This window comes from Ochotona curzoniae, unplaced genomic scaffold (genome assembly GCF_017591425.1).
Source record: "Ochotona curzoniae isolate NIBS_2020 unplaced genomic scaffold, NIBS_Ocur_1.0 scaffold_274, whole genome shotgun sequence".
NCBI classification, from domain to species: Eukaryota; Metazoa; Chordata; class Mammalia; order Lagomorpha; family Ochotonidae; genus Ochotona; species Ochotona curzoniae.
The window spans coordinates 10,806,199-10,827,576 of NW_024467101.1; the positions used below are offsets into that span (position 1 = coordinate 10,806,199).

Here is a 21,378-nt window from a genome sequence, read left to right on the forward strand (position 1 = left end):
CCGATCACGTTGCCCGACAGATGAATATTTATCAGTTTTTTCATAAGAGGCAGGAGGGTGTTTCCTTTTGTTGCTACCAAAATTCTAGGTTGCAGCAAATGAAATTTATGCCCAAATCGAAAAGAAGGAACAGAAACTCCCAACCAAGTCCATTCCACTGGTAATTTTCCGTTTTCCGAGGTCTCTGATGTGTATGGGGGTGGTTTGGTTGCAACAGAGAACTGCTGAGTCATCTAGAATAGAAATACCTCCCATATGCTGCACTCATTGTTCCCACAGAAAATTTCCCTTACCCCACTCCTGTCCCATAACCAACCACCCAGGACCCTTTCAGGGACTCTAATCCAGATGCTCTGAATGGAAGTCAAGTTTTAGGGGGCCAAGGATAAGGAAGATAAAGAATCCCAAAAGATAAGTCCAGAGCAATGGTGGCTCCATGCCTGTATCCTTTATCCTCTGCCAGAATGAGCAAGGAAGTCCTGGCTCAGGGCACTGCTTCATCAGCTGGCTGGGGGTTCCAGCACCCACTTCCAGCAGGAATCAAGAAGACAGCTTCTGACCTTCTGACTCAATGACCAAGAATGGTAGTGTTGACATTTTCAAACACACAGAGGCACAGCCAACTGAAAGTGAAGTTTCAATAAGGTGCTGAATATTAAATCTGTACAACTCTGGTGCCATGCCCCTGGATTTGAAAGGTGTGCGGACGCTGGTCCTGACATTGACCTCAATGACACGGATGACCACAGTTAGCATCTGTTGGCCTCTCACAGAGTGGCAGGTGCCCAGTATACAGCCCATCAGCTCCAGTGCTCATGCCTACCCATGAAAGCAGGCATACATATCACTGCCACTTTCCAGATGAAGAAAAGGGAGAAAGCTGAAGGGACTTGCTGCAGTTGTAGCTCCCCCTTTGAAAGTCAGACTTGGTTCTGCTTGACCTCAAGGTCCACTGCAGCTACCCTTCTCTGGAATCACACCCAAGGGGCAAGCCCATGTATGCATGGCCTTGTGACACCAGGAAAGTCTCTTCATCTGTAAGGGCATCTCGTTGGCAAAAGTGGCACAGAAACCTTTGTTCAGCAGGGCTGGGATGATGCAACAGAGCTTTGCTGAAACTAATGAGCTCTGTAATCAGTGATCAGTCACCCTCAATGGAAACGTTCCTAGAAAGGTTAGCACTGGGAGTAAAGATGAGATGCCATAAATAAAACTGAAGAAAACAGACACACTGGGAGAAACACACAGAGCTCATTATGGGCATTCATTCATTCATTCATTCAACAACTTCTGAGTGCTTTCCAGGAGCCAGGAATTACCTAGGGAATCTGTGTGATGAAGAAGTGGATCTGAGCTGGGATGTGAAAATCAAGAGGACACCAGGCCTACAGAAAGTGAAGAAAGGGCGTGCTGCAGGCAGGGGGAGCAGCTGGCACAAAGATCTGGACAGGGCAGGAGGTCACTAAAAGCATCAGAGAGGTAGGCCAGTGTGGCGGCATTTCAGGCTAAGCCTCTGCTTGCAGCATACGGGTGCTGGTTCGAATCCTGGCCACTCCACTTCTGATACAGCTCCCAGTAATGGCCTGGGAAAGTAGCGGAGGATGGCCCAATTGCTTGAACCGCTGAACCCATGTGGGAGACCTGGAAGAAGTTCCTGGCTCCTGGATTTGGACCAACCCAGCTCTGGATGCTGTGGCTATTTAGGGAGTGAACCAGCAGGTGGTTCTCTCAGTCTCTCCCTCTGGTGTGTATGTGTGTAACTCTGACTTTCAAATAAAATAAATAAATCTTAAAATGAAGAGGGGTACCCCGGTAGGAAATACTCCCCTAAGCATTTTAGACCCTGCAGCCTTCTTTTTCATACTTGAGTTCAGAGTGTTGAATAGAGCACCCTTTGGAAAATGGTCATCTTCCACCTTGCTGGCCACCCTTTTGAGTTACTCTCATCACTCTATTCCATGATGAGTCCAGATAAGCCATTCTGGGACAGGTAGTGTCCCATATGGCATTGTTGATTTCCAGGATTGGAAGGGAGACACAGTCTAGAGCATGCCACCCTCAGCCTTGACCCCACCCCTACTACGGGCCTGTTCTCAGACCCCACTGGATGAGACACACCCTGGGATAATCCCCCAGTGAAGCACAAGTTCATCAGATCTCAGTTGAAGTTTCTGGGGTTTCAATCCCTCTCAGCGCTCAGCTGCACGTACCTTCCTCTCATCTACTCCCTCTGGAGCTAACAAGATCTTCTTCAGGAGCGGAGGGTCCAGCGCCTGGAACCGCCGGCGGAACTGAGCGAGCCCCATGTGGTCAGCATAGCCTGAGGGGTTAGGGGAGTGGGCAGGAGAAGACACAGAATTCAGATGAAAAGATCCAGCCCAGGGGTCCCAGTGCCCAGGCAAGGGAAGTTCAGGACCCAGCCTGGCCCCCAGCACGTTGTGTGGATTCCTGTCTTGGGGCCTTAGTGTCCCTGTTTGCTAATCTAAGAAACTGAATTTGATCTGCTCTTCCAAAACACATTTCCCAGAATGCAAACCCTGAGAACTGCACTGCTCAGAATCTGCCTCTTTGGGTGCATGTCAGCATCCGAGGTCAAGGCTCTGAGAACATCCATGGGGCAGAGGTCCCATGAGCCTCGTGGTTCCCCGAAGCTGTTTGACCTTGCAGACTTTGCATTCCAACAGTGACATCTTCATCCCATAGACTGTACATACAGGTGCTGTGTTCAACAGTTATCTAAGATCTTCCTTTATCTCTAGGTGGACACAGCTGAATCTATCCTGGAAGAATATGGAAGAGGAAGGGACCTTTCAAAGCGGTGGAGGGAAAGCAATAAGGGATCCAGTCTGGGAGGGGAAGGGAGCCATGAGAGTTTCCTGGTCTGAGAGGGAAGTCGAAGCAGAGGAAGGCCCAGAGCAGTGAGATCTGAGGCTTGCTCCATGGGCAGGGCAACAGCCCATATTGACTGAGGGCCCATGTGTGCCAGATACTGGGTTGACATCTCCTGTGTGTTGTGGGCACCTACGGGGTCTGTCTTCTCATGCTCATCTTGTATATGTGAAAATGAGGGTACAGAGAGCAACTGTCCCAACTGGGATTCAGATTCAAGCACAGGTGAACAGGGACTGGGCCGAAAGGAACTTGAACTCAGACTCCAGACCTCAAGGTTTGGATCTTTTTCCTGGTCCCAAAGGACATGATAATTGCTTCAGAAACACTCCTTGAACAGGGCTGGGTCAGATATGGTCTGGGGGAAATGTCGATCTGCTGTTAAGACTTGGTTCCATGCTAAGGCTGGTGCATAAATCAAGAAAGTGTATATGGTTAATCCAGGAGGCCTCCCTGGAGAAAGCGGAGGATCTCAAGCCAGCTCTGAAGGGTACAGACAGCACTAATGGGAATCCACGAGGGTTCCAGGATGCACTTTTAAGTCAGACTTGCTTGGATGTGCATCCATCCCAGCTCTCCCTGGGAACACAGAATGCCACCTTTTTGTGATTCCATCTCTTGGCAGGTGAGGATAACAACACGTAATCTCACAAAGTCCCTCTGAGCATTACAACTGATGCCTGTGGCAGTAAAAATGACTAACATGTGCCATGCATTATCCCCCAACCCACCACTCCTCTAAAGCATGATTCTCATGATTAACTCACCTAATCCCTGCAGAGACTTGGAGATATGAGTTATTCCGGAAAAGTGGAGTGGGGAGTGCTCTGGGGTCACATAGCTCTGACCCAGAAGCAGTAGCCAGAGACAAGCCCGGGCTCTCTCGCTCCAGAATCTGCACTGTGACCCACATACAGTCCAACAGGAAATGATTAGTGAGCAATTAGTATGCAGTCATTGCTCAGTACATGATCTACAGCAAGCATGTGTGGCCTGCAATAGGTGATGGCGTCTGAGCAGCTGTCTCTCGGTACCCATTTGGATGGATGCCAGGCCCCTCCCACACAGGATACCCAAACCCAAGGATGCTCAAGTCGCCTAAGGAAGGCAGCATAGTATTTGCCAATGACCTGTGCACATCCTCCTACACACTTCTCAGCATCTGTAGACCGTCTACAATCCCTAATGCAATGGAAGTGCTATGCAAACAGTTGTTACACGGTGGTGTTTAGGGAGTAATGACAAGACCAAAACTGTGACCTGTGGTTGGTTGAAGTCACAGGATACAAAGATACACCTGCTTGCCAGGCACTGTGCCAAGTCCTTTAGGCAACAGCACAGGCCCTAGTGTAGAGTAGGCACATGATAGATAGCATAGATGTGTGCCTATCATGTATGGATTTCTATATGAGCATAGAGAATATATGCATGAGTTCAGATTCATAAATATTTATGTCTATATGCAGATATATCTGCATGTGGGTGTGATAGAGACAGAAATAACTTGGAATAGGAAAAACAAAAGGGAAAACAAACCAGGTCTGGGAGGGAAGGATTGGAAAGTTCTACCAGGAGACAGTAAACCTCTGCTTAGACGGAACGCATTACCCATGCTGACAGCAGACAGGGCAGACTATAGCAAGGCGCTGGGACCCGAGAAAGGGGATGCCGCAGCTGGGGCATGGACGCGGGGGCTCTGGGACATCTGCAGAGACCTGGGCAGAAGCTGTAGGCTGTGGGGGTCAGGCCACCAGCTGTGACTGTCTCGCTCATCTCCCATGACATCTGCCCTTGGCAGGGCGGGCTGACAGAGAAGGGAGGGTATTCAGGGATGCCCTCAGGAGACTGAGGGCCTCATCTTTGTTCCCAGTACCTCCTGGTTTGCTGTCAGAAACACTGCCTGGGGCTTCAGAACTAACCATGTGGTGAGAGGGGAATGTGGTGACCACAAGCTGGGGTATCAGTGACCAGATAGGGTGCCCAGCTGTGGAGTCCCCAGCCAGCCAGTCCCAGTCACCCCATCCTCTGTAAGAAGAAGGGCTATTCTGATGCATTTCTAACTGGCCAGAGTTGAGGGTGGGTGGAAATCAATGGGGATACATTGAAGAAAAGGAAGGAGTGAGATTAAATCCGACTTGTAAGGTGATTCAATGAAGGAAATAGCTTGCTCACTAAAATGCACATCTAGGGTAGTTATTGGATGCCTGTATCTCCTGGCAGAGTGCCTGAGGCCCAGTCTGGTCACCCCTTCGAGGTCCAGTTGCCTGCTACTGGGCAGCCTGAGAGGCAGCAGGTAATGGTTCATACAGTCGGGTCCCTGTCACATACATGGGATACCTGAGTGGAGCTCCTGGCTACTGGACTTGGTCTGACCCAACCCTGAATGTTGCAGATATTGGGGAGTGAAATGGTCAATAGGAACTCGCTCTTTCTCTCTTTCTCTTTCTTTCTCTCTCTCTCTCACAAGAAACCCAGGCTCTTCTGTGCCTCTCTGCTGATTCTTCTCCCCAAGGTCCCCTCTTGCTTGCCCTCCCCCAACCCCCTGGGCTAAACCATCAGGACTTCACACCACCAGGGAGGAGAGTGGGAGACTCCTTGCTGTAGTTCCAGGTACCGCTTGCAGCCCTGGGCAGTGAAAGCCCTGGGCTCATCATCCCCTGTGACCTCAATGAATCAATGAGGCTTCCTCATGGACATGCCGCTCCCTCCCTCAGGACAGACAAGTTGTTGATGGAAGGTGAGGAAAATGTAGCTGTTGCTAGCTGCCAGGAAGTATTTATTTTATTTTCAGGCTTTAGGCTGGGAGACCAGAGGTCGAGTCTGGACTCAGCCACATCCCAGCAGGTAGCAAGTACTTTCACGTCTCCTCTGTAAAATGGGGGGAACTATCGTCTCCCCCTCATACAGCAAACAGGACACATCTGCAAAGTTACTGGGAAGTTGATGTCCCTGTACTGCCCCTGGTGCATTCTAGGGGTGGATATAAGGCATTCTCCCCTTGCTATCAATCGCTCACCTGCCCTATGCAAGCGCAGTGCCTCCAGGATGTGGGACCCCGCAAGCTGGACCCGCAGTGCCGGGATGTCCAGGGTCACAGGTCCGCCTACACCAGGCTTATCTCCACTCGACTGGGAAGGCGTTGGCAACCCCTGCCCACCCCTGCTCTCCAGCAGCGGGGTCGGCACCAGGCAGTGGATGAAGTGCAGGTGAGAGGGTCTGATCACACTGATCAGGGCATCCTAGAATAGCAAGGTCAGGAAGAAGTGTCAAGAACAGAAGTGTCAAGAGGAAGCAAACAGGTACTTGAACTCTCCCCAAACACACATTCAACTTGGCCTGGGCATCTTTTGGGGATGAGGTGGGAGGGGTTATATCCCACTTATCTCACATACTCTCTATAGGATCAACCTTATTGCACAGCAGGAAAAACCACTGCCTGTGCTCCCTGTATCCCATGTGGGTGCCAGTTTGAGACCAGGCTGCTCTAACTCCAATCCAGCTGTCTGCTCATGTGCCTGGGAAAAGCAGTGGAAGATAGATCCAACAGGCGCTTGGTCCCCTGCCACCTACATTGGAGACCCAGAAGAAGGTCCTGGCTTTAGCCTGGTGCCAGGGCCGGTCATTGTGGTCATCTGGGAAATGAACCAGCAAATAGAAGAACTCTCTCTTCCTCCTTCCTGCCTTCCCTTCCTCTCTCAGTATAACTCTGACTTTCAAAATAAATGCATCTTGATTGAAAAACAAAGAGCATTTCATAATGATTCCCCATTGAAACACGGAGGGAAAACAGGCTTAGAGAGTGCAAGCGAGTGGCTTTAGGTAACACAAACAGAAGAGCTGAGCCTGAAACCCAGGCACTAAATGGAGGATTTTTCTGAAATGCCTCCTCCCTGTGTTCCAGCCCCTTCTCGTCTGGTCTTACACCACCCAGGACTTAATCAAAGTCTATCATTAGCTCATGGATTCATGTCACCTATGCATAGGGTTACGTATCTGCCACCTGTGGTGTGCTGGATTCTGCTGCCCTCTCCCAACAAGGGGGTATCTTGTGTGAAAAAGGCAGATGGGGCTGGTCTGGTATCCATCACCTACGTGCAGAGGGCCTGACTCCCAATCACAACCAGCTAAGGTTTTGACCTTGGCCTTGGACCAGTCACTTCCCAGCAGTGTGACCAGGGCCCATTTCTCTGCTGCTCAGACTTACCACATCCAGCCTTTTTGAGCATGGGATTGACACCTGCCGTCCTATAGTGCTTGCTGAGGATGTTGGAGACCATGCCCCATCCTGGGCAAGGAATGGGGTGGAAGAGGGAAGAGGAAGGGTACAGAGCTGGGAAGATGAAGACTCCATGGGACTGGGGTGCCCCACTCACCATCTGCAGCTTGATCTGGAAGCACGGTGCTTTCCTCTTCACCGAAGCAAAACTGCTGGCAAACGTCCTGCGTAGCACGCGGCTTCTCCGCAGGGCCTGCTGGGAGGTGCCCTCCAGGCCAGTCACAGCCTGGCACACGGGGGGCAGCTTGGCCCGGGCCTGGAACAGGCTCCTCAGCTCCTCCCTGGAGGGCAGCAGGGGAAAGTCAGGAGCAGGCTGTTGGGAACTCTGGGGGAAGGTTAGCCTGGAATGGGAAGGAGCCCGCCTTGCTCCTTGCGAGTCTGCTTCCTGAGCCCTCCCTTTGGTTCCCATGCCCCAGATGCCATCCTTCCTTCCCAGGCACCACTGCCAGCAGAGCCTTCCCTCCACAGCAAATGCCATCACCTCTCTGATGCCTCTTTCCTACCTACTAATGCCCTCTCTCCCTCCTCTGACCATCATCCCTACTCCTTGCCAATACTCTTGCCGCTTCCACAGGAAAGTTCTAAAAGTCCATGGGGGCAATGCTTGCTGCTTGCATAAAAAATAAGCATCTCATAATTCTATTTTCCATTAGCTTTTTGAAGTGCCTCCAAGCTCTGCACCTGTAGGATTCTAGCACTGCCTTTGGGAGGCGTGTGCACGCGTGCACACACACACACAAAAAACAAGCATTTTCCAATAACTCTCAGAATTGCAAGGGACATCTTTCCCAGCTCCATGCCAGCACTCCTAGGCTGAGCACCAGGGAACAGCATGAACTTTTCTCAATGCTACAAAACCTATCATTTTGGTTTTACAACCCCACAGAGTACTAGCATGTCCATAAAAGTTGTTGCAGTCACAACCTCTTTCTAGACACTTAATGACAGCTTCATAACTTTTGCACTACTTCCCCAGGTAGCCAGCTCCTTTGGCTCGGCTGGAGTCACCCTGGCCCTAGGGGTGATCTCACATAGCTCCAGTACGAGGAAGCTCTCTGTCTTCTTATGTGGGGAGATGGGTCCTGGCCCAGCCTTCGCTCAGGGTGTGCTTGAGATTGTGGGGTCCTGGGAGGTGGGGGACAAAAACAGCCCTCTCCCGACACCCATCCCTGACCATTGCCCCACTCACCTTTTCGACTGTTGCAGGAGCTGGGGGGCATCCAGGGCTGCGAGGTTGGGCTTGGCCCTGTGCAGCCAGCCAGTGAGGTCGTAGCGCACAGGGTCCTGTCCCAGCTGGTGGAAGATCTCACAGTGGAGGGGCTGCTCGCAGGGGCGCAGGGCAGAGGTCCCTGAAATCACACATGGTGGTCTGAGCACTGGGGCACTCAGCAAGGAGTGGGCATCGCCAAGGGCACAGTGTCTCCGCGTGACTGTGTTTCCGGGTGATTAGAGCTACCAGCAACAGGCACCTGCATTTATCATGTGTTACGGCATTGTTGAGCATTACTTTCCCAAGGGGATTTTATTCTCCCTTGCTTTACTCAAGCCAAATGCCTATCCGTTTCCCAGGCATCAGTGCACGTATGGTATCTTCAAGAACGTCAATATATGTGTGAGCACTTCAACAAGTAAAAAATTGTGTTTTGGGAGCTCAATTATTTTGTAATTTGAGAGGCAGAGACAGAAAGAGAAATATGTGGAAAGAAGATAGCTCCCATCTGCTTTTTCCACTTTCCAAATGTCCACAACAGCCAAGAGTCCAAGCTCTATCCATGTCCAGGTCTCTCCGATGGGTGGCTGACACCCAACTGCCAACCATCACCACTGTCCCCAAGGATCCACATGAGTAAGAAGCAGGAATCAGAAGCCAAAGCCAGGATTCTGATCCAGGAACTCTGAGTGGGACCCAGGCATATTAACTGATGCCTTAGCCACCAGGTCAAATACCTGCCTACAGCACTCGGTCCCTTTAAATCCATGCGTAAAGATACTGATTTGTGGTTTTACAAAGACATTTATTTTAAAAGGAGTACTGCAGATTTGATATGTGAATTATGTTCACTTTATGAATTGTATGATGATAAATACACAATTATTTTATAAACTATGTATTTGAGTGCCACTTAAAATTATTTCCAATGTCATTCATCAAATAACTGCAAAGTCCAGTCTGGGGAGATGCAGGCACACTCTGGGTTTTTGGAACAAAGCTGGGGACATTCATGGACTTGTGATGGGGTTGGGAAAAATCTTAGACACTCTGTTCCATACATACCCAGCTGGAACGGGGAGCAGAGCTGGGATTTGAGGCCAGGCACCTGGAAGTTGGAAGAGGCTATTCCAAGCAGCCTCTGGGCTGCCCAGGAGCAGAATTCCCCACCTATTCCCATTCAGCAGTGGGGCAGGGATTCGGTCCAGGTCTTCCCGCCTGTCCCTGCCGGAAGTTCTGCCTCCTGGCTTCTTCTGGATCTGACAGGGGCTTCTCCTGCAACACCTGCTTCCCCCCTCCGCCCCATCACTCTCCCCAAGCCCACCAAGCATGCACACAGAGGTCATTTCTGCAGCTTGGAGAGGGCTTGTTGCCTAGCTTTTAGAGCAAGGCCACCTGGATTTACCAGTAGCCTGTTGAACCCTATGAGGCCTTACTCCCTGAGCGCACGGGGCACACAGAGGCAGTGAGGCCCACAGTGTCTGGCTCAGAAGAAGGGCTCCTCAACTGGCAGTTTCCTCCATCTACCCATGCTCCCTTGCCTGCATAGCGGTGACACACAATAGACCCCAGAGCCTTGGTGGAAAAGAATTCATCACTTCCAAGGTCAAGCGCAACGTCAGGACCTCCAATGTGAGAACAATCTAGGACTGAATTGTGGCTTGCCTGGTACCTGGAGCCTTTTGTTTTCATGAATTTCTTCCTCTGTATTTTAAACTTTATGACCATATTTATGTAAATATGGTTGCATGCAAAACAATGGCATTTAGCCAGCGACAAGCCACATACACAACAATGGTCCCATAAGAGTCTATTGCCTGGTGACATCCTAGCATTCTTGGTTTGTGTAGCTGTACCCCATGATGATGGCACAATAGTGGACTACCTGAGTAATAGGTTAAGCTACTGCCTGCAGTGCAGGCATCCCATGTAGGTGCCAGTTCATGTCCCAGCTACTCCACTTCCAATCCAGCTCTCTGATTATGACCTAACGTTCACTCCACAATCCCTTCCTCACTCGACCTCTCTGCAGCACCACTTTTGACTGAGCCCCTACATCCGAACCTCCCAAGCACCACATTAACTGGCTTCCCAGCTACTGCCATTGCCACACCTGTTGGTCACCCTGTCCCTGAATCCCTCAACCTCTGGAATGACCCAGACCTGTGCTCTTCTCTGGCAGCCTCCACTCCCTGAATGACCTCAACCAGCACCATGGTCCTCCACCTCCTGCAGGTGCGCGTGCTGGGATCTCTATCTCCTGTGCTGGAACATGAGGCCCGCAGGGGCTGAAAATGTTTGTTTTGTTCACTGCTGCCCTTCTTGAGATGGCAGCTGTCGCAGACTGGGAGTTCTGTAAATATTTGCTGAACCAGTGAGTGAGGAAGCCCACATCCTGGCCTCCTGAGCTCAACTCACAGCGTATTTGCCTCCCTAAGCGCCCTGGTGGTGTAGGAGTCCCCAGCGACTCCAAAGCAGACAAACCTTGTTTGGATTCTGTTTTTTGGCACTCCTCTTCTGGGTGACCTTGGACAAGCATCCCTACCCCCTCTGAATATATCTCCTTCCAAATGTCTGACTGAGTCCTCCGAGCATGGAGGACACTACCCTGCAGGCACACTCCCTCAGGGATGAAGGAATTCTTCACTCTCAGCATCCTCATCAACTGACCTGTGTAACACCTCACGGCCCACAGCAAGGCTCAGAACTCCGTTAGCCATCTCAGCCGAGCTCCACAATAGAACCTCTAGAGCATGAAGGTCCAGGGCTACCTCCCTTCCCCATGTTGCAAGCACATCCATGAAAACCATGCATGTCAAGAAGCTTCCTTGGTGTCTCCCAGGTGGAAGTCAGAGTGGTTGGACTTGAACTTGGGGCTGAACCAATTCCGTGAAATCATCAATCCAAGTTCATCTTTTCCATTTCCCTTTTTGCCTCCTCTCCTGGCATCCCAATACACCCCCCTCCCCCGTGCTGTGGATTTTTCTATGTAAAATACTTTCTAATGCTTCCCACCTCACTGGGGGGCCAGGTCGGGCTGCTTTCCTGGATTGGAAAGTGGGGTGCCAGATCGGGCTACCTTCTCAGCACTACTCCATGGATTGAACATTTCGACACCTTCCTTTCACGACTCTGACCATGCATCCCACTGCCTAGCGCCATTTAGTAATCTCATGGCTCTAGGGTTAAGACCAAAGAAAGAGAGTGCATGACCAGCCAAGGTCCCATGTGTGGGCTGAGCACCTTGCTCTCTGTCCCCCATTGAGAGGACATGACTCAAGCAGGCTGGTGCCCCACTGTATGAAAGAGCACCAGCATACAGTAGCACGGGGATGAATTAAAGCATCAAGGAACAGACACACACATGGGAACAAGCCCACATATTTCTCTTCTGGGAACCTCTGTGCAGACCTTGTCAGCGCCTTGCCTGCTACGGACAAGGACAGAAGCCACCAACATCAGGGCTGGATACCACCCACTTACCTTCAGTCTCAGCTTCTTTCTTCTCAAAGGCTGCACACAGCCGCTCGAGCACCACGCTGTCGCTGGAGCCCTGCACCCGAACCTCCTCATCCAACACCCAAAAGAGACCCTTGGCATTCTCAGTGCCTCCTCCAGCTGCCAAGTGAACCTGCAGGAAAGATCCAGCACACACTGAAGGTCTGACCACCCTCACCAGAGGTCAGTCCTGGGCTTCTCTTCAAAAGGGCAGGGGGTGCTCTGAGCCACAGTCATCAGGACCCCCAAACACTCAGCAAACCAAGTTCTTATTGGCCCCCAAAGCTCTTAATATTGATGCCACAAAGCTGTGCTAACCTTATGGTTTTGCGGGATCTGAGTTCTGCCTGTGTTCTCATCCTTGGGGAAGCCCTCTACAAACTACACACATCAAGAGACACTTAAGTGGCCAGTCCCAGGCCTGTGCACAGCCAGACATGAAAGTCCTGGCTGCAGCTACACCACTTCCTCTTAGAGGGCTCTGCCTTTTTTTTTTTTAACCGAAATCTTGAAAAGGGAGAATGAGAAATGTGTACTCAAAGGACATCTCAGAGGAAAAGCTGAGCATGATTTGATAGCAGACGTGAATTTTTAAATCCGACCATGAGCTCCCCAGGCTGCCAAGGCAACCCTGTCATTTTGCATGTGAGAATCTGAGAAGGACCTGCAGGAGTTTACGGAGCTTCTCCGAAGGCCTGCAAGAAGATAGCACATTGCACCAGAATGTGGACCCATGGGTGTCAATGCTAGGGAGGAAAAGTGAGAGCCCTGCACAAGCCAACTGGTCAACCTAACTGGGAAATGTGAATGCGCACCCCTCAGAGGCCCAGAGATAGAAAGGAAGGAATATGGCCAGGGTGACACAGAAGGTCATAGGGGCAGAGGTAGAATTGGATCCCTGGTACCCCAGGCCTTCTCTCTTGGGGTTAAAGCCAGCAGCCTGTCCACCCTCAATAAGCAGTCATTTGCAGAAAAGGCTGTGGCCCTGGGAACTACAGCACCCTACCTAGCAGAGGCCACCCAGCCCTTGCAAAGGAGTCCTGAGGGAAAGAAGAACAAAGCTAGCTGAGAGAGGTCCACCAGAAACAGACACCTGTGGGGCAGCCAGCAGGACTTGCAACAGGGAGAGTTTGCAGTGACAGGCACGGCCCACTATGAGTCCTGAGAGCGCTCAGGAGCCATCACATAGTGGCCATGGGAGATAAGGAGCGAGGCGGAGGGCAGCCTGCAGCACCAAACAGCAAAAGGAAGGACTGTTGTGGGACTCCTTTGTGTTGCTTTGTGTTGCTTGGTGAGCAACATCTCATTGACTGTGAGCCCACCTATACCCAGGGGAGAGCATCGTCCCCTTTCTGCAGATGAGACAACTGAGGCTCAGAGAGGTGAATGAGCACGCTCAAGGTCTTCAGGATTGGATTCAAGCCTGGCAGATCACACAGCCCAAGCACATCCTCACCAACATGTGAGAGTGGGGAGGAGATGAGTCCAAGGACCCAGGGCAGTTTCAGAGTAAGGGGGAACAGGATGCAGGTAGGGTCAGGAAAGTGGGCCCCAGGGGTGAGGGAAAGAGTGCAAGATTCTGATACCCCCAGTTGAGAGCTTCCATGTCCCCTCTCCCCCGCCACAAGGCTATTCAGGGGCCTGGGCCCAACATGATGCTACACATTCCCTGAGGTTCCTCAGTCTGCATACAACACCTGCGTCTCAACCCTGATGGTTCCCAGGCAAGGGTGGCTATAGGACCATTGGACAAGGACCCTAAGTTTCTGTGGCTCTGACTCCAGGCTCCCCTGGAGCCTTTGTAAGAGCCACTGAGACCCCAAGCCCAGTCATGCTGCCCAAGCTAAGAGCAATTGGGTTTCCCCTAGTTTAGGCCACACCCCAGTCCACTTACTACAGAATCTGGGGGTACAGTGCTTCTGACAACCCCCGCATGATTCCAGATGCAGGAGGTATAGGTGCCTGCTGGCTTAACGCTTTCCATCAGCTGGCACTGCCATGAAACAGCCACATGGCACATGGGAGCCTGGCTTCCCTGAGCTCCAGGTTACCTGGGAGGGACTCTGGTCCACAACAGCCACTGAGGTCGCTGGGGAGGATTCCGGGAGATCGAACTGCATGGGAACACCTTCCTGGAAAGTCACAGGATTGAATAGTTAGCACCTGCAGTGAGCTGATGAGCAAGCGGCAAGGGAGGGGTGTAGAACAACAGGAAGAAAGAGGAGTGGGTTCTCTCATCACCACTCAGCTCCTTTGTTTCAGAATGTTTATCGATTGCCTGTTAGACTGATTTTGAGAGTGAGAGAGACACTTGGCATCAGATGCTCCCCTCCTCCAATGCTCACAACATCCAGGGCAGGGCCGAGTCAAAGCTGGGAGCCAGGAACTCAACCCAGGTCCCCCAACTGGGAGGCAGGAAGCCAACCGTTTGAGCTATTCCAGAAAGCTGCAATCTGAGGCTGAACCAGGACTCGAACCCTCGTATCTAGAATAGGATAATATCCCAAGCAGCTTCTTAGCACCCAGGCCCAATGCTTACCCCATTAGGCCTTAAAAATAATCATTTGCTGTGATAGACCCCACATAATGTAAGCCTCATCTCCTTTATCGGTTTCAAGCACATGGACCAGTGAGTGTTAAGGGTACATTGACCCTGTTGGGCAACCATACCTGGCTAGCCACCTCCAGCACGACTTAATCCTACAAAGACCACCAAAGAGCTTCCCATCCTCCCGTGGCTCTATTACCTGCTGTTTTGCCGCCCATGTCTGTGGCTCTGACCACTCAAAGTACCTCATGTTAGCAAGTCTGGCTTTTTTTCACTTAGCATAATGCCCTCTTAGGGTACTTGTTTATCACTGGTGCAGGTGTCCACGTTTCCTTCCTTCCGAAGATCGCGTATCCACCACTGTTTGTGGACCTGTCTGCTGAGACAGCATTTGGACTGCTCTCACCTTCCAGCCACCGTGAAGAATGGTGCTGCGACAGGCGTACGTGTGCACATGTCTTGTCAAGACCCTGCATTCATTCTTTGAGATCAATCCTCAGAGGTGAAACTGCTGAATCGTGCAGGAATTCTGCTTTTACCTTTCTGAGGAATGGCTACGTCTGTGCACCTTGATGGCCGCCCTATTCTCCTCCCCACAGTGAACAGGTTTCCATGTGCCCCTCCACCCCCAATGCTTGCTGTTTTCTGGCCTGGATGTGGCTTTGTAACATTCTGTTTTCAAGGTAGCCATGTTAGTGGGTGTGCGATGATCTCCCACTGTCACCTGACTCCCAGAATTTCTGAGGTGGAGCATCTATTCATGCGCCTCCTGGCCATTTATATATCCTTGGGTGGGGGGGGGGAATCTCTTCATTGGCTCAGATTTTAATTGAATTGCCCTGCATTCACTACCTCTTCGATCTCGGATGGAAAGAAAGATTACATGGCTAGGTTCTGATAACAACTTGCTGTTGTCCATCATTCCAGTAATTCAGGGCAAACTTTAAAAACATTTTCTGAGAACGTAGTGAGTGTTGAGCTAAGTGCTCACTGCTGGGGAGGAATCAGTAAAAACTAGAGATAATCACAGGTGCTACTAAAAAGAACTACAAGTTTCCAGACAGTGCTTTGCACAAAGATGTTCATTGAGGTCGAGCAGAAACAAGCTGATTCTAGCCACAGCCGGCCTGCAACAGCTCAACACCAACAACTCCCCTACACACACACACACATACACACGCACACACCTTTCCACATGCTTAGTGAACATCTGTATCTCTTCCCTGGGGAAGTGTCTGTCGGTGTGATATGCCTGGAATGACCCAAGAGAGTCCAGCCAAGATCATCAGAGGTGCCCACCTACCTAACCTGACCATAGGCTCATAGTGGTCCTGCCCAGACCCAAGGGGCTCCCAGCATCCACCGAGGCTCTTACTTTGATGCCACCCTATGTAACACCATTGTGGCAGATCCTAACTGATACACGAGCATTACTGTCCCCATCACCCATGTGACAAAAACCAAGGAAGGGTCAGAGGAGGCGAGTGACTTTCCAATGAGGCTGATGGAAACTGATCTGTGTGGATGTTTTCATTCCACTGCAAGGAAGTCACTATAATTTCAACACCTGTCATCCTGTTGATAAACAATGTGGCCACGCCTAGTATTTGTTATTTTCACTTGCTGGAGTCAACGTGGCCATCTTCAAAGGAGAAGGGAGTAGATACGGGACAGGCCGTGTTCCCAGTGCCACCTGGCTGACAGATGGGCATGTGTGTTTCCTTGCATAGTCATTGAGCTGTGTCCCTGTGGTAGGTGGACTTTTCTCTCTTGTTGTGGTTCGAGAGTGTCCCCTCCAAAATTCAAGCACTGGAATTTAGTGGTGGGGACTGGCATTGTGGCGTGATGGGACGAACACCACTTATAGTTATTCTCTCATGTGAGAGTGTCAGGCTGAGAAATGGCTACTCTGCTTCCCTTCCAGCCTCCTGGAAAGGTGATTGGAAAAGCAGAAGATGGATAAAGTACTTGGGCACCTGCTACCCTAGGTAGGAATCCTAGTTGGAGTTCCAGGTGCCTGGCTTCAACCTGACCCAGCCCTGGCTGTTGTAGCCATTTGGGAAGTGAACCAGTACTCTCTCTCTCTCTCTCTCTCTCTGGCTCTTATTGCCATTTAGGGAGTGACCCAGAAGATGTAATAGCTTTCTGTTTCTCTTACCCACTGCCTCCTGATCACTCTGCCTTTCAGATACATAAAGTAAATCTGCATTAAACCATAAAATGTCTTTGGGGGGGAGGGGGAGTGACCCTTGGGAATGGCTTTAGCTTGGGTAAAAAGGAAGTGGAGAAGGAGTAGGGACAGATGCACAAGCCAGGCTCCAAAGAAGCATGTAGGTCCCGGCCTTTGAGGGCCAGGGTGTATAGGAGGCAGTATGTAGTGGGCTGTTGAGGCAGGCAAGGAGCAGAAGCAACCTGGGGAGAAGGGGCTTTGTCCCAGAGAGGACCACAGAGTGAAGACTGGGACTGGAGACCAGAGAGCCCACCCATTCCATGCAAACCCACCTGCTCCACCCAGCTCCCAGCCCCAAGCCAGATGTACCTCCCGGTGTCGCTCCAACGTGGAGACAAAGGTCCGCTGGTGGAAGAGCAGCTGCAGGCGCTCATGAGCGTAATTGTGGCATAGTTCCTCAAAGGTGGCAGCCCGCTCCTTGCCCTGATGCCGCGGACTTTGGAAGCCCGGATAGTCCACCACCATAATGGAGGCCATGGAGAGGTGTTGGGATGAGAAGGACCTGGGCAGGAGGAAAGGCAGAGCCTGGGATGACCGAGGTCCTGAGAACCCACTGGTCCAAGTCTCCTCCTCTTCCTTTGCTGCCTACCCCACACCCACAGGGATGAAGAAACTAAGGCAGCATGCCAGTGTGTTCAAGGATCCTGCAAATCCTGTCTCAGAACCAAGCTCCCTCATGGACTGACTGTATGAGCTTGGGTGAGCTGGTCAACCTGCCTGGGTTTCCTGAACAACAATGGGGGTCACGGAGGGAGCTCAAAACTGCAAGAAGGATCAAAGGAGGTGAAGTTACAGCCCGAGCCTCGGTTCCTACTCCCAGGGACACACTGAGCGAGAAATGCCATTTTGCACAGCGCTGTGCCAGTTTATGCCATTCCTTCGAGTCATCATTGCCTGGGATCTTCCAGCAGCACCTGCCCGAGTGGACAGGGCAAGGATTATTCTCATCAAAATGCATCAGCCAAGATGCTTTGGAGCTGGATGCAGCTGGGCCTGTTCCCTCACTCTGTAGAGGAGAGGCTGTGACTCCTGGAGCACCAGAGACCTTGGCTGGGAAAAGCTTAATGGTTAAGCCTGGTTGGAGAGTGCTGGGAAGGGTGGGACGTGGCAGGTATCCATCACCAGGAAGTATACTCAGCAAGTGTTCTTGGTTGTTGTTGCCATTGGCATGACCAGCTTCCAAGGGTGACATGGACATCTGTTAGCTGTTTGTTCTTGCTGAAATTTTCCTCGACCCAGACCTACAGCCTGTTGCAGGCTCACAAACGGCGGGGGCGGGGGTGGCAGAATTCTGGTATAGCACATAAAGCCTATAACACCATCAACCGCACAGGAACTGGTTCAAGAACTGGCTGCTTCACTTCCAGTATAGCTCCCTGCTGAGGTGCCTGGGAAAGCAGCAGGAGATAGCTCAAGTGCTTGGACACCTACACTTGTAGAGGAGACCCAGACGAAGCTCCTGATTCCTGACTTTGGCTGGCCCGGACCTGGCTGTGGCAGCTACTTGGAGAGTGAACCAGCAGATGGAAAATCTCTTAGAGTTAAAGGATCCCAAGAAAGTTGAACACATGGTACAACCCCTGGCCCCAAATCCTTGTTGAAAAGGCATTGGTGACTATTAACAGTATCTTTATCAGCACCCTTAGGAAGAGTTGTGTAAATTCCTTATTTCCTTTTATCCTTGCTGTCGACCCTGGGTGGGGTGGAGTTTTTACCAATGCAGCAAGGGAAGTCAGACAAGTGAACAGACTCGCCTTAGTCGCACAGTCGGGGGAGAGGGGTGGTCACGGTGGGACTGAAACTCAGCTATGCCTACTAGGAACCCCTCTCCTCCACTCAAAACACACCATGCTGCTACAGCACCCTGTGCTCGCACTCCTCCTTGTCTCCATCAGAGGTGGACAGTGGCCACCATTACCTGTTGATGAGTGAGACCACGGCAGCGAAGAGCTCTTGATACAGGCCCAAGGCCATGCCCTCCACACACTCTGTGCCTGTCATCTTGAGCCCTGGGGGTCCAGAAAGAGGAAAAGGTGCTGAGCTGGCCTCCTGCGTTCAGGACCCCATCCTTGCTAGGCAGCCTTGGATGGACAATACAGCCGCAGGGGCCCCTGGGAACCCGCCCTGCTCCCTCCATTGCCCTCTGCAGCGGCCACTACACCCATCTTCTTAGGACGCTTTCTACAGAACCTAACCTCCCTTTCCCTTCAGACTGCTCATCCCTCAGGGCTCAGCCCAGAGAGGTCACCTCCCCCAGGAAGCCTTCCTTGACTATCGCCCCACCACCATGAGTCCCATTTGTACCCCTAGCCTGTTTTTATAGCACCCATCACAGTGGCATGGCCTTACTGGGTGATGATTTCATTAGCTTGGGCCTCCCCAATGAGGCTTCGGGGTGTGTCAGTGATGGGAAGTGACTTAAAGTGACAATTCCAATAAAGGGTTGGTCTCCCTTTATCTGAAGAAGGACCTGCCAATTTTGACAGCCAAAGTCACAAAAATGTTCAGATCCTGGGACTGAATAATCTCACTCCTGGAGTTTTAAATGTCTCAAGAAATAACCAAAAGAAACAAAGAGATCTGGGTGCCCGCTTCTTCCCGTCGTTGATTTCACTGGCAAAAAGAAATTCTTTTTTTTTTTTTGGAGACAGCCTGAATGTCCGACCCCAGCAAATGGGTTGGATAATTTGCAGGCGATTCTCACAAAAGATGCTTGAAGTTGGGTGCAGAGGAACATTTTCTGCCTACCTGTGATGTGAATGCAAATGACAAGGCTTATCAAGCCATAATGGCAGTCGTGGTCTCAATTTTGTTGAAAGACACAGATGTACATGTGAGTACACACACACACACACACACACACACACACACACACACACACACACACTGTTGAACCCAGCACAGGGAGCAGCAAGCAGGATTCAGATCACAGGTCCTGACCCTGAAGTTTGAAATCCAACCACAGAATTAGAAACACAGTTTGTTTCCAAATCTGTACCCCTTAGTGTCTGCAGAAACTAAGTTTCAGCTCCTAAATTCTAGGCAACCTTCTCCCCGCAATCACCACAGCATTTCCCAGCCCTCCTTTAACTCCACCCACAGCCTAGCCAGTTGCTAGGCAACCCACAGCCTCTCAGAATCTCTCCTAAGTCGGCTGCTGGTACTCTGCCTGCTGAATGCCGACCCTTGAGGTCTTGGCCTGAAAGGCTGATACAGACTCACACAGTATGTGCGTGTGTGTGCGTGCTCTATGTTCATGCATCTGTACACAGGTCTGTCCACATGCCAGGTGTGTGTGTGTGTGCGCTGTGTGGATGTGTCCTGGCTTGCATTAACCTGTGTAAGTTATGCATCTGTGCCTACATGCACCATCTGCACATGGGCTTGATTGCGTGGTGTGGATGCGTGCATGTATGTGTGGTTGTGTGTGGGGGGTGCACACACGTTCATGATATGCATCTGTATATGGGAGCTATGTGCACGCACACAGGATTCAATGGTTTGCGGGATGTGGGCAGGTGCACGTGTGTTCTGTATATCTGTGTACATGAATGCTATGTACATGTGTTAATGCACAAGTGTGCTGCTTGTCCTCTGTGAATGTGTCTGTGCCTGCGTGTGTGTGCGTGTGTCAGGGATGTAACTTTTGAACAAATCATAGCTCACAGCACACTGCAGACCCGTAAAGAAACATACAGGGCAGAGGCCTCTAAGTGACATCAGCTGTCAAGCTACCGCCCCAGGAAGGGAGTCACAACTGTCAGAATCCAAGGGAGCTCAAAGAGTAGGGTGGGGGCAAGGGCAGGGAAATGTGGAGAGGAGCCTCAAAAGCCACAGCTCAGAGCAACCACCCCAAACTCTGCAGTCAATCACCCCAAACTCTGCAGTCACAAAGAGGGCTATTCAGCGAGCTCTCAGAGGTGACAATATGCCTTCACCCTCACTCCTACAGGCCAGGCATTTGGTCCACAGAGGCTGTAGACCTGGGATGCCTAACTCCCACCCCAGCAGGTGCAGGGTGAAATCCCCCTGCTTGTTCACTGTGTTGGGTGCCCTCTTGCTTCTCCTGCTAGCTCAGCCCTAGAGGCCAACCCTGGACCCTCTCTTCTCTGGAGAGCCCCTGCTTCCACCCCCATGTCTACCATCACTTCCCTGATCCAGTCCTCTCAGTCCCCCGACTCACCTGGGGACATTGACAGGTTCCCAATGGGGCCTCTCATCTCCCACACATCCCCAACCTCCATCTAGGCTGAGTTGCACCAAGAATAACTCACATCACTTCCTTCCCCTGCTTAAGCCACTCTCCAGCTTCCTATGAGCCTAAGAAGGCAAACCTCTCATTCACACACTTCCATGAGCTGAGCCCCACCTTGCACTCCAAACTCGTCTCCAGCCACCCCCACGGCTCACTCAAATCACACCAGCCATCCCCACACCCCACTCAAATCATTCCAACAGAAAGGGAAGTGTCCCCCACACACAGCAGGGGCTGCACTAACATGAAACCCTATGGGAACATATCAGTCCTTCAGTACTGCCCACCATGTGTCTTCTCCCCAATACAGATGCCGGCAGCCTCCATGACCGCTGGACAAAGCTGATGATGTGACAATAAGCATCATGCTTATACGACTGTAGCATTTCTTCCCGTGGTAGCTCCCCCTGCACGTACACAGGGATACTACACAGACTCTTCCCCCAAGAAGGTCCTAACGACTTAACGAAAG

General features: G+C 51.3%; 1 protein-coding gene across 1 annotated transcript in view; it reads right to left on the reverse strand.

Moving 5' to 3' along the window:
* The window catches only part of MYO18B (myosin XVIIIB), a 189,498-nt gene that overhangs the window by 133,264 nt on the left and 34,856 nt on the right, over nucleotides 1-21,378 (reverse strand). The window contains exons 13-20 of the mRNA XM_041003594.1: nucleotides 18,570-18,660; nucleotides 16,961-17,153; nucleotides 13,925-14,005; nucleotides 11,859-12,006; nucleotides 8,355-8,514; nucleotides 7,263-7,446; nucleotides 5,906-6,128; nucleotides 2,211-2,320 (exon numbers count right to left, since the gene is read on the reverse strand). Of these exons, the coding sequence (XP_040859528.1) occupies nucleotides 2,211-2,320; nucleotides 5,906-6,128; nucleotides 7,263-7,446; nucleotides 8,355-8,514; nucleotides 11,859-12,006; nucleotides 13,925-14,005; nucleotides 16,961-17,153; nucleotides 18,570-18,660 (1,190 nt within the window). The remainder of the gene's footprint in view (nucleotides 1-2,210; nucleotides 2,321-5,905; nucleotides 6,129-7,262; nucleotides 7,447-8,354; nucleotides 8,515-11,858; nucleotides 12,007-13,924; nucleotides 14,006-16,960; nucleotides 17,154-18,569; nucleotides 18,661-21,378) is intronic.